The sequence below is a fragment of the Argentina silus genome (assembly GCF_951799395.1).
Source record: "Argentina silus genome assembly, chromosome: 21".
Taxonomy (NCBI): Eukaryota; Metazoa; Chordata; class Actinopteri; order Argentiniformes; family Argentinidae; genus Argentina; species Argentina silus.
The window spans coordinates 574,866-587,277 of record NC_139675.1 but is presented as its reverse complement, the minus strand read 5'-3'; the positions used below and the strand labels follow the sequence as shown (position 1 = coordinate 587,277).

At 48.7% G+C, this 12,412-nt stretch overlaps 2 protein-coding genes across 2 annotated transcripts in view; both read right to left on the bottom strand.

Annotated features, from left to right (window-relative positions):
* Positions 1 to 818, bottom strand: part of adisspa (adipose secreted signaling protein a) — a 6,489-nt gene extending 5,671 nt beyond the window's left edge. Inside the window, exon 1 of the mRNA XM_083692972.1 lies at positions 505 to 818. The gene's annotated coding sequence lies outside the window, so the exon portion shown is untranslated. The remainder of the gene's footprint in view (positions 1 to 504) is intronic.
* A 450-nt stretch (positions 819 to 1,268) lies between these two features.
* btr01 (bloodthirsty-related gene family, member 1) lies at positions 1,269 to 12,133 on the bottom strand. Its single transcript, XM_083692970.1, has 8 exons — positions 11,996 to 12,133; positions 7,452 to 8,192; positions 7,057 to 7,152; positions 6,383 to 6,616; positions 6,016 to 6,163; positions 4,522 to 4,566; positions 4,352 to 4,378; positions 1,269 to 4,034 (listed from the first exon to the last, which is right to left on the bottom strand). Exons 2-8 carry the CDS (start codon positions 8,145 to 8,147, stop codon positions 3,490 to 3,492), a joined length of 1,791 nt encoding a protein of 596 aa, XP_083549096.1. The 5' UTR covers positions 8,148 to 8,192; positions 11,996 to 12,133; the 3' UTR covers positions 1,269 to 3,489.
* Positions 12,134 to 12,412: the final 279 nt, after the last annotated feature.

Sequence of the window (12,412 nt, the reverse complement as noted above, 5' to 3'; positions counted from 1 at the left end):
CTTTATCTCCTTGTCATGTGTAGTGTGTTATTCTGAACTATGATCTGAGCATATCCACTCAACACTTCAAGGTGTTACCTATCAAATGGAATCCTGCTTTTGCATCTGATCATCATATTTCTAACGTTATAAGTTTAGTTCACGTCTGGTTTTTAGGCGGAAACGAGTCTAAAGAGGTTAAAACGCTCTGCTCGTCCCATCTGAGGATGAGTTGTTGTCGTCGTCCAAGCAGCATATGGACGGTATGTCTCCTCTGTGCTCCATCATTCTCAGTGGAGGGGCGAGATTATATCAACGATTTGGAGATTGATAAACACATCGTTACTGTTGTGCGTCATAAAACAAATCGCTCGTCAATTGAATCCCGTGTCCCGGAGGAAGACGCCCAGACGGCAGCAGCGGAATAACCTCCGCATCCCCCCGAAAGCACACGAACCCGTCTACATAAATATAGACATATATGTATATATGATATAGCAAACCGACTGTAATATGTTCACTTACCGCTTATGAATATCCGTTCAGTTCTCTACGGTTGGGATTGCCATTGATAATGGGATGTTGTGTATCTGCGCTCTGAAAGCACAGTCCTGCCTCCCACGACTGCTGTCTCCATCACACTGCCAGGCGCGCCGCAGAGATCACCGATCACTGCATTGATTGGAGACTTTTACCACACCCCCTTATGTCGACAATATGTCTACTACACTACATCTATAATATGTGTACTACACTACATCTATAATATGTGTACTACACTACATCTATACTATGTGTACTACACTACATCTATAATATGTGTACTACACTACATCTATAATATGTGTACTACACTACATCTATACTATGTGTACTACACTACATCTATAATATGTGTACTACACTACATCTATAATATGTGTACTACACTACATCTATAATATGTGTACTACACTACATCTATAATATGTGTACTACACTACATCTATACTATGTGTACTACACTACATCTATAATATGTGTACTACACTACATCTATAATATGTGTACTACACTACATCTATAATATGTGTACTACACTACATCTATACTATGTGTACTACACTACATCTATAATATGTGTACTACACTACATCTATAATATGTGTACTACACTACATCTATAATATGTGTACTACACTACATCTATACTATGTGTACTACACTACATCTATAATATGTGTACTACACTACATCTATACTATGTGTACTACACTACATCTATAATATGTGTACTACACAACAGTGCATCTTATGCTGAATTCCCTATTTGACTAATTTCCGCCTAAAAACAGACCCGAATTAAACTGCTTATAACATTAGAAATATGATGATCAGATGCAAAAGCAGGATGCCATTTGATAGATAACACCTTGATGTTTTGTGTGGATATGCTCAGATCATAGTTCAGAATAACATACTACACATGACAAGGAGATAAAGTAAACAATAATCAAATTAAACCAGAATCAATCCGTTGACTGAAGGAGAATATGTTTAATTTCCATTGGTCGAATTAACAAACAGGCATATGAGAATAGTTTGGATCCATAGGCTCAGGTTCACAGATGATTTATTTGGACTAATCAAAATCAGTGAGAGGATAAGATTAAGGAGTAATATAAATCACAAAAAACAGTTTTCAAAAGAATTCACCCCATATCAGAAACATACATATATTCTGATATATAGAATCTATTTTACAAAAATAATCAGTGCTTGCCTTTTCAAGATAGTGATAAATATGTAGCTCTGCACACTGTCCAACACAATATAGAGGGTCTTTGTTATTCACTGACATGTGGTGTACTAATATACCAAGTTTCCTACAAACAAACTACAGCAGTTGTATTATATTGAACAATAAATGTATCTTTAGATGTATAGTTAGCTGTGTGTGGTTATGCTTTGCTATGTCTTGGTATCAATCTCCCAGTCTCAACGCTTCACAGTGTTTTTGTCCTTGATATCTTAATTGTTTTTTTAAAATAATAATTAGTAAATAACCAATATGTGGTTATTTTGTTACCTGCACTAACAAAATACTGCAGTTCTACGTGACGTTTAAAACTCTGAATCCAACAGAATCAGTCTCATCCATTCTTGTTGTTAGTGTAGTTGGTCAAAATGATGAGTCATCAAATGCAGATCCAGAGTACGCCTCTCCACTGACTTCCTCAAAACCAGATCCTGAAATCAGAATGAATGCAAGCACCAGAAATCCAATGGAGGGTTTTTGGGGTCATCTGGGCTACATTTAACTGGATATAGTGGTTCCCTCCTCTCTCCCCTTGTTCACCTAACCAGTCCTAACCAGTCCTGTCCTGTCCTAACCAGGCATAACCGGTCCTAACCAGGCATAACCAGTTCTATCCAGTCCTAACCAGTCCTATCCAGTCTTAACCAGTCCTATCCAGTCCTGTCCAGTCCTATCCAGTCTTAACCAGTCCTATCCAGTCCTGTCCAGTCCTATCCAGTCTTAACCAGTCCTATCCAGTCCTGTCCAGTCTTAACCAGTCCTATCCAGTCCTGTCCAGTCCTGTCCAGTCCTAACCAGTCCTATCCAGTCCTGTCCAGTCCTGTCCAGTCCTGTCCAGTCCTGTCCAGTCCTAACCAGTCTTAACCAGTCCTATCCAGTCCTGTCCCGTCCTAACCAGTCCTGTCCCGTCCTATCCAGTCCTGTCCAGTCCTATCCAGTCCTGTCCAGTCCTATCCAGTCTTAACCAGTCCTGTCCCATAAGTCAAAGGGACTTGAGTGAGGGGAGAAAGGAGAAATAACAACTTTCCAGAATAAAACAAAACCCTGCTGGACTAAACCTGGACTAAACCTGAACCAAGCATGGACTAAACCTGGACTATACCTGAACCAAGCATGGACTAAACCTGGACTAAACCTGCACTAAACATGGACTAAACCTGGACTAAACATGGAGTAAACCTGGACTAAACATGGATTAAACATGGACTAAACCTGGACTAAACATGGACTTAACCTGGACGAAACCTGCACTAAACATGGACTAAACCTGGACTAAACATGGACTTAAGCTGGACGAAACCTGCACTAAACATGGACTAAACCTGGACTAAACATGGAGTAAACCTGGACTAAACATGGAGTAAACCTGGATTAAACATGGACTTAACCTGGACGAAACCTGCACTAAACATGGACTAAACCTGCACTAAACATGGACTAAACCTGCACTAAACATGGACTAAACCTGGACTAAACATGGAGTAAACCTGGACTAAACATGGATTAAACATGGACTAAACCTGGACTAAACATGGAGTAAACCTGGACTAAACATGGATTAAACATGGACTAAACCTGGACTAAACATGGACTTAACCTGGACGAAACCTGCACTAAACATGGACTAAACCTGGACTAAACATGGACTAAACTTGGACTAAAGCTGAACTAAACCTGCACTAAACCTGGACTAAAGCTGAACTAAACCCGCCTCAGTCGTCCATGGAGACAGGACAAATGATGAGGGGAGCCTCGTTCTTGCCGGACTTGTTGGTGCAGGGGCTGAAGAAGGGATGGAGGGTGTCCGAGAAGCTGTCCAGGAAGGTGTAGATCAGCGTCTTAGCGTCCACGTTGTAGAAGGACACCTGGCCCTTGTCCCAGTCCAGGTACAGCCCTATCCGGCGGGGCCGGTGGTTGAGTCCCAGGGCGGTGGAGGGCTCGGTGCGCGCCGCATAGTCGCTCTTCCCCCTCAGGCTCAGGAACCAGTACCCGTGGGCGGGGCTTACGACGATCTTCCCCTTCCTGTTGATGGAGCGGCTGGCCACGCCCAGGTCCCAGTCGGTCTTCCCGCCCACCTCCACCTCCCAGTAGTGGCGCCCGGAGGAGAAGCCCTGGCGGCCGAGGACGCAGACCACGCGGTCGAAGCGCTCGGGGATGTCCAGCACGGGCAGGTAGCGGTCGCCACAGCTCACCTGCCTGCCGTCGTTGGAGATGAGCAGGCGGGGGTGGGCGGTGGAGGGGTCCAGGGTCACGTCCACTATGACACGCACATACACACACGCACACACACACGCACACACGCACGCACACACACACACACACACACACACGTGTACACACACACACACGTGCATGGCACACGCACGCACATACATACGCATGCACGCGCACGCCACACACACACACACGCCACACACACACACGCCACACACGCACACGCCACACACGCGCGCACAGGGGGCGAGAGGGGAAGAGTGAACAATACAGAGTGCAATCAGCAGTTGTGTGTGTAAATGTAGTGTTGTTGAGCTGTTGAGACATGACAACGGTGAGCGTCCAGGTGAGTGTCCTTACCTGCGTAGTCCTGCACGCTCCTCACCTCTACAGAGAAACACAACAAGGCAGCATAGAACAAGTGTCAAACATAAACAGTGACTGAACAAACAGAATGAAATACTGGACGGACCACAGGTGGCTGAGACTCTGACCGCCGTGTGAAAGACAGAAGCAAATGAAAACCTCACTTGGATTATTTCTTGCCAGAGATTGATCTGATGGCGAACGCAAACCTGGCCAGGTAAAGGAAAAAGTAGTGTCATTCACCGTGTTACACAGACCATCCTCCCTAGACATATACAGTACCGCACACACACACACATTTACATTACATTACATTACATTTTAGAGATTTTACATTTAGCAGACGCCTTTATCCAAAGCGACTTCCAACAAATGCATTTGTCTCAGTAAGTGAATCATCTATCCATCAGTCATCATAAGAAAAAGTAGTCTATGCTAGGACCAGGGGCCATCGGCAGTCACAATGCTAGAAGAAGGAATAACTTTTTTTATTTTTTATTTACAGGAGATAAACTTGTACAGGGTTAGGGTTAGGGTTAGTACAGGGGGGTAGTGGGGATGAAGAGGTCTCTAGGGTTAGGGTTAGGGTTAGTACAGGGGGGTAGTGGGGATGAAGAGGTCTCTAGGGTTAGGGTTAGGGTTAGTACAGGGGGGTAGTGGGGATGAAGAGGTCTCTAGGGTTAGGGTTAGTACAGGGGGGTAGTGGGGGTGAAGAGGTCTTTAGGGTTAGGGTTAGTACAGGGGGGTAGTGGGGGTGAAGACGTCTTTAGGGTTAGGGTTAGGGTTAGTACAGGGGGGTAGTGGGGGTGAAGAGGTCTCTAGGGTTGAGGTTAGGGTTAGTACAGGGGGGTAGTGGGGGTGAAGAGGTCTCTAGGGTTAGGGTTAGTACAGGGGGGTAGTGAGGGTGAAGAGGTCTCTAGGGTTAGGGTTAGTACAGGGGGGTAGTGGGGGTGAAGAGGTCTCTAGGGTTGAGGTTAGGGTTAGTACAGGGGGGTAGTGGGGGTGAAGAGGTCTCTAGGGTTAGGGTTAGTACAGGGGGGTAGTGGAGATGAAGAGGTCTCTAGGGTTAGGGTTAGGGTTAGTACAGGGGGGTAGTGGAGGTGAAGAGGTCTCTAGGGTTAGGGTTAGTACAGGGGGGTAGTGGGGGTGAAGAGGTCTCTAGGGTTAGGGTTAGTACAGGGGGGTAGTGGAGATGAAGAGGTCTCTAGGGTTAGGGTTAGTACAGGGGGGTAGTGGGGGTGAAGAGGTCTCTAGGGTTAGGGTTAGTACAGGGGGGTAGTGGGGGTGAAGAGGTCTCTAGGGTTAGGGTTAGTACAGGGGGGTAGTGGAGATGAAGAGGTCTCTAGGGTTAGGGTTAGGGTTAGTACAGGGGGGTAGTGGGGGTGAAGAGGTCTCTAGGGTTAGGGTTAGTACAGGGGGGTAGTGGAGATGAAGAGGTCTCTAGGGTTAGGGTTAGGGTTAGTACAGGGGGGTAGTGGAGATGAAGAGGTCTCTAGGGTTAGGGTTAGTACAGGGGGGTAGTGGGGGTGAAGAGGTCTCTAGGGTTAGGGTTAGGGTTAGTACAGGGGGGTAGTGGGGATGAAGGTAGCATCCACACACCAGCCTCCCTTGATCGATACATTTCCATCTTATTGTATCATTTAGTAAGTGTTACTCACTCATCTCCGCCAGCCTCTTTAGCTCTTCCTGAAAGCGCTCCATCATTTGAGTGACAGTCTGAAGCACCGCCCCCGAGGAGAGTTCAGAGGTCACACAAACATCCGACCAATCACGGACTGCCGGGGGGCTGGAGAGAGCTGGGAACTTCTGCAAGTGATAATCGTCATAAATCGAATAAAAAGTATTATATCGGAGGGGAGATAAAACAAGCTTTTTTTTTGCTAGTGGTACAGTGGGGGGGGTATGATGAGTCTCTGACCTTGGGGGGGGGGGGGGTATGATGAGTCTCTGACCTTGGGGGGGGGGGGGGGGTATGATGAGTCTCTGACCTTGGGGGGGGGGGGGGGGGTATGATGAGTCTCTGACCTTGAGGAAGAGTATGTAGTCGTCAGACTGGGTGAGTTGGGTGAGAGTGGCGCTCCTCTTCCTCAGCTCTGCTATCTCCAGCTCCAGGTCTCTGATCAGGGCCTGGGCCTGGTTCTGGGCGGCCCGGCGGGCCGTCTGGATCACCTCCAGCACCTCCACCTGGCTCCGCTCCAGGCAGCTGACCAGAGCAGAGAACACACTTATGCTGCCCGATGTCTCACGCTCTGCACACGCCTGAGAGGAGAGGAGAGGGGAGGGGAGGGGAGGAGAAGAGAGGAGAGGAGAGGGGAGGGGAGGGGAGGAGAGGAGAGGGGAGGGGAGGGGAGGAGAGGAGAGGGGAGGAGAAGAGAGGAGAGGGGAGGGGAGGGGTAAAGGCTATTAGCACTCTGCTGTGTGGATTTTGACTGAGTGTGTTCCTTCCTATCTTCCTGTGTGTGTGTGTGTGTGTTTGTGTGTATTCAAGAGAACAACAGACAACGTTGAATGTATTACATGTATGACATGTAAGGTCAGTTTCAGAGGACTTGCTGTATCAATGCATGATTTCTTCTTATGTAAGCTGTCTCACGCAACCTAAGTTACATTATGCAATTCAATACAATTCATGACCCTGGAAATACAAGGAAGCTGTCAACCATGTTTACTTTAAGGTACAACTGTAGTAAGGACCACACCTGGATTTCCTCCAGAGACATCCTGATCTCCTCCACCTTCCTCTCCCTTTCCGTGATCATGTCTGTCAGCTCCACCTCTGTGATTCCCAGCTGTGACTGAGAATTAACAAGCAATATACAGTCAAAGTACAGCAATGTACAGTAATATACAGTCAAAGTACAGCAATATACAGTCAATGTACAGCAATGTAAAGTCAAAGTACAGCAATGTAAAGTCAAAGTACAGCAATGTACAGTCAAAGTACAGCAATGTAATATCAATTACGGCTGTATGTGATGTACCTGACAAAGAACATTTGGTTTGATTTGATGTACCTGACAAAGAACATTTGGTTTGATTTGATGTACCTGACAAAGAACATTTGGTTTGATTTGATCAGATTGTTTGCGCTTGCCTTCTTGATGAGCCACTCTCTCTTGGCAGGGACGGCCAGGTGTCCCTGGTGCTCCGCCTCCATGCAGCCTCCACACACGCAGGTCTGGTCCGTCCGACAGAACAAGTCCGACGGCCGCAGGTGCGTGGGGCAGAGGGGCACGTCGGGGGACGCGTCGGAGGGCCCGCTCAGGGTGTACCTCCGGGGGAAGGAGGCGTCAGCGGGAGGGGGGGAGTACGGGGGCGGTGGCGTGTGGGGTTTGGGGGGGCGAGGTTGGGACGGAGGGGTGCCGGAGCTCGAGCGTCGCTGGAACCTGGTCTTCATCTCCGCAAACAAGTCCCCGGGCAGGTCGCCCGGTCTAGGGGGGGGTTGCGGGCGCCCGTCTGGGGTCGACATCCCGTTCCCTGCCCCCGCCCCGTTCTCACCAGCTCCCAACCCTCCTATCACGAACCCCCCTTCGCCCGTGGCGCCCGCCATGTGCTTGAACTGGTCGGTGATTTCCTTCAGGGTGCGGTTAATGTGGAGGTCCGGCTTCTTCTTGAAGCTCTCTTTGCAGAGGGGGCACTGGCACACCTTGGCCCCTCCGTCCCAGTAGGTGGAGATGCAGTCCAGACAGAAGCTGTGTCCGCAGGGGGTCGACACGGGGTTGGTGAACATGTCCAGGCAGATGGAGCAGGTGAACTGGTCCTCAGACAGGAAGCCACCGGACACAGCCATGCTTGGGGGGAGGGGGGGGTGACGGTACCGCTGGAAGTTCTGCAGCTAGGGAGCAGAAGCGCACAAGGTGTTTTAAGGGTCACCAGAGTGTGTGTGTTGAAAGCATACAACGTTTGTTTGTGTGTGTGTGTGTGTGTGTGTGTGTGTGTAACACACACACAAACAAACGTTGTATGCAGCCACACACACACACACACACTCTATGTCACCTGCAAGGACACGTGTCTGAGCTCTATGTGACGGCTGTCAGATAAGGAACTGTAAAGGAATGTGGGTTGTGAGTGACATGCACATTTAAACCAGGGGTGGCACATTTAAACCAGGGGTGGCACATTCAAACCAGGGGAGGCACATTCAAACCAGGGGAGGGACATTTAAACCAGGGGAAGGACATTCAAACCAGGGGTGGCACATTCAAACCAGGGGTGGCACATTCAAACCAGGGGTGGCACATTTAAACCAGGGGTGGCACATTCAAACCAGGGGTGGCACATTCAAACCAGGGGTGGCACATTTAAACCAGGGGTGGCACATTTAAACCAGGGGTGGCACATTCAAACCAGGGGTGGCACATTCAAACCAGGGGAAGGACATTTAAACCAGGGGAAGGACATTCAAACCAGGGGAAGGACATTTAAACCAGGGGAGGGACATTTAAACCAGGGGAAGGACATTTAAACCAGGGGAAGGACATTTAAACCAGGGGAAGGACATTTAAACCAGGGGAGGGACAACCAAAGCATAACTGTTTATGAAGAGGAAGAGAGATAAAACACAATGTCTCCTGATTACAGTTTTCTCTTCAGAGAAACAATGGAATGAAGTCGAGCCACAGAGGGAGTCTGGACAACATCTGAAGAATCAGGCCCGGTTGGATTTCTTTTCAACAGGTGACGTTTCCTATGGAACTTGAATGGTCTGTTCTGAACAAACACAGCATTTATGTAACCATTGTGTACACAGGTTAGCCTGATTGAGATAACATCTGTTTTTCAAGAGAGACCTGTTTCAACAGCAGTTGGGGGGGGCAGTTTCAGACAAAACAACACAGACAGAACATTGAACAAACTATGGGACACACACACAGGACAACAGTTCCATCTAGAAACACAAACGTCATGACTAAAACCAGCTGTCCTAATGACAGTTACACACATCTGTGATATTTGCATCAAAGTGTTCTGGAGAGAACCGTTCTATAGCTTGTTTAGCTTGTGGTCCTCTTTGTCTCAGTGGGTAGAGCACGGCGCTAACAACACCTAGGTTGTGGGTTCGATTCCCGCTGGGACCATATATACAGAAAAATGTATGCACTCACTGCAATGTAAGTCGCTTTGGATAAAAACGTCAGCTAAATGGCAGATATTATTTGTTAACACCATCCTGCAAGTAAAGTTCACCTCCTCACATTCTCTTCCCATACTGCTTGGGACTCATACCGTTATACACACACCTCTTGGGGCTCATACCGTCATACACACACCTCTTGGGGCTCATACCGTCATACACACACCTCTTGGGGCTCATACCGTCATACACACACCTCTTGGGGCTCATACCGTTATACACACACCTCTTGGGGCTCATACCGTCATACACACACCTCTTGGGGCTCATACCGTCATATACACACACCTCTTGGGGCTCATACCGTCATACACACACCTCTTGGGGCTCATACCGTCATATACACACACCTCTTGGGGCTCATACCGTCATACACACACCTCTTGGGGCTCATACCGTCATACACACACCTCTTGGGGCTCATACCGTCATACACACACCTCTTGGGGCTCATACCGTCATATACACACCTCTTGGGGCTCATACCGTTATACACACACCTCTTGGGGCTCATACCGTCATACACACACCTCTTGGGGCTCATACCGTTATACACACACCTCTTGGGGCTCTGCTCATGTTTTATAGCATGTTTCTGTTCATATCATTGTGATGAGATGTATGTTGAATGTCAGTATGTATGAGTCCCTCAGAGGCTTATCTTCCATATCTCTCCTTTGGTTATGGTTAACTGGAGCCACACCACTTTGATGGACAGTGTTTGTCCTGACATCTTTCTTATCATGCATGAGAGGTGGGTCGAACTTGAGTCCCTTTGCTTCTCAACACGTTTGACTTGTCTTGTCATAGAAAGCTGAGGAAGACACGTGAGTCCAGTCAAGCAGAGCCACATCGTCCTGTTGGACAAGCCCTGTCCCAGGTCAGCAGCTCAGTTCCTGCCTTCCTCTTCCTCCACAGGGCTGGGAAACTGCCCTGTGTCTGGGTAGCCAGGGGTATCAGTGAGGGAAACTGCCCTGTGTCTGGGTAGCCAGGGGTATCAGTGAGGGAAACTGCCCTGTGTCTGGGTAGCCAGGGGTATCAGTGAGGGAAACTGCCCTGTGTCTGGGTAGCCAGGGGTATCAGTGAGGGAAACTGCCCTGTGTCTGGGTAGCCAGGGGTATCGGTGAGGGAAACTGCCCTGTGTCTGGGTAGCCAGGGGTATCGGTGAGGGAAACTGCCCTGTGTCTGGGTAGCCAGGGGTATCGGTGAGGGAAACTGCCCTGTGTCTGGGTAGCCAGGGGTATCAGTGAGGGAAACTGCCCTGTGTCTGGGTAGCCAGGGGTATCAGTGAGGGAAACTGCCCTGTGTCTGGGTAGCCAGGGGTATCAGTGAGGGAAACTGCCCTGTGTCTGGGTAGCCAGGGGTATCGGTGAGGGAAACTGCCCTGTGTCTGGGTAGCCAGGGGTATCGGTGAGGGAAACTGCCCTGTGGGGGGTGTGGGGGGGAGGGGGGGAGGGGGGGGCAGCCCTGATTGTAATAGTAGTTTGTAAGTTATCTAGCCTAGCTATACTGCCAGTTAATGGTTGCTGCCTTCACGCTGACACTGCCAGCAGTAAGCATGGAGCATTGACAACTAACCTGCCTCATATATACAGAATTATTTCCACATAACATGAGCTACCTATCACCTGGACAACATCCTGAGGGTAGAAGAAGCTGATATTGAATTTACCATATCATTTTTCTTCCAAATTGAATGTTATGAATGCAGTGGGCCTGTATGATTGACAGCATTATTGATTTCGAAATGATTGATTTCTCCAATAGCTTGAACAGGGCCGTCATTACATCATAGAAGATAAGTCTGGGACTGAAAACAATGACTGTGTTCTCTGCCTGGGTTTCTCCTGTTTAACAGGTAGCCTACCACATCATCTCTGGTGTCCTGGCCTGACTGATGGGAGACATGCATCAGGTGTGCAACAATTGCTCGCACGCACGCACGCACGCACGCACACACACACACACACACACACACACACACACACACACACCGAGAGAGAGAGACACACACACACACACACACTGAGAGAGAGAGAGAGACACACACACACACACACACACACACACATACATTGAGAGAGAGACACACACACACACACACACACACCGAGAGAGAGAGACACACACACACACGCACATCGAGAGAGCGACACACACACACTCACACACACACTGAGAGAGACACGCATACACACACACACACACACACACACACACACACACACCGAGAGAGACACACACACACACACGCACTCACGGCGGAGACCCATGTAACATATCCGCCTCTGAAATACAGCACACTGCACCATGACTACGGTGACCTAACCCTCACCCCAACCTTTATCAGACGTTTCATGGACATTTCTCACTCTAAGATGAGATGGGAACTCTGAGTACCTGTTCAACCCCACCTCTCCCCCACCTCTCTCCCCCACCCCACCCACCTCTCCCCCACCCCACCCACCTAACCCTAACCCTAAGATAGGAACTCTGAGTACCTGTTCTGTGTTGCTGGGATTTCCGCCGAGATTTTTGCCAGTGTTGTTTTCAGTCAGTCTTTCTTTCCACCTTTCTGTCTTTCAGTCTTCCCCCCTTTTTCCACTCTCTCTCTGTGTCTTCCTTCAGCAGGTATCCAGAGAACACTGACCCCAGCCTGTCGTAATGCTGCAGACTTCACCAGGTGTTCCGCCCCCTCCCTCCCTCCCTCCCTCCCTCCCTCAGCCAATCCAACCTGTGGAACAGGTGCAGCTATTCAGGTATGCCTCTGAACCCAATCCTTGTTTCTCCCCCTTTCCTTCTGATCAGTGGGCATTTCCTTGCTTGTCTGACGTCCTCCAGAGGATTTGTAAGGATTTACACACTCAGCTCAAACAGCTTCTCTTTGCTCTCGCTGACGCTGACCCAGTAGCCCTGAC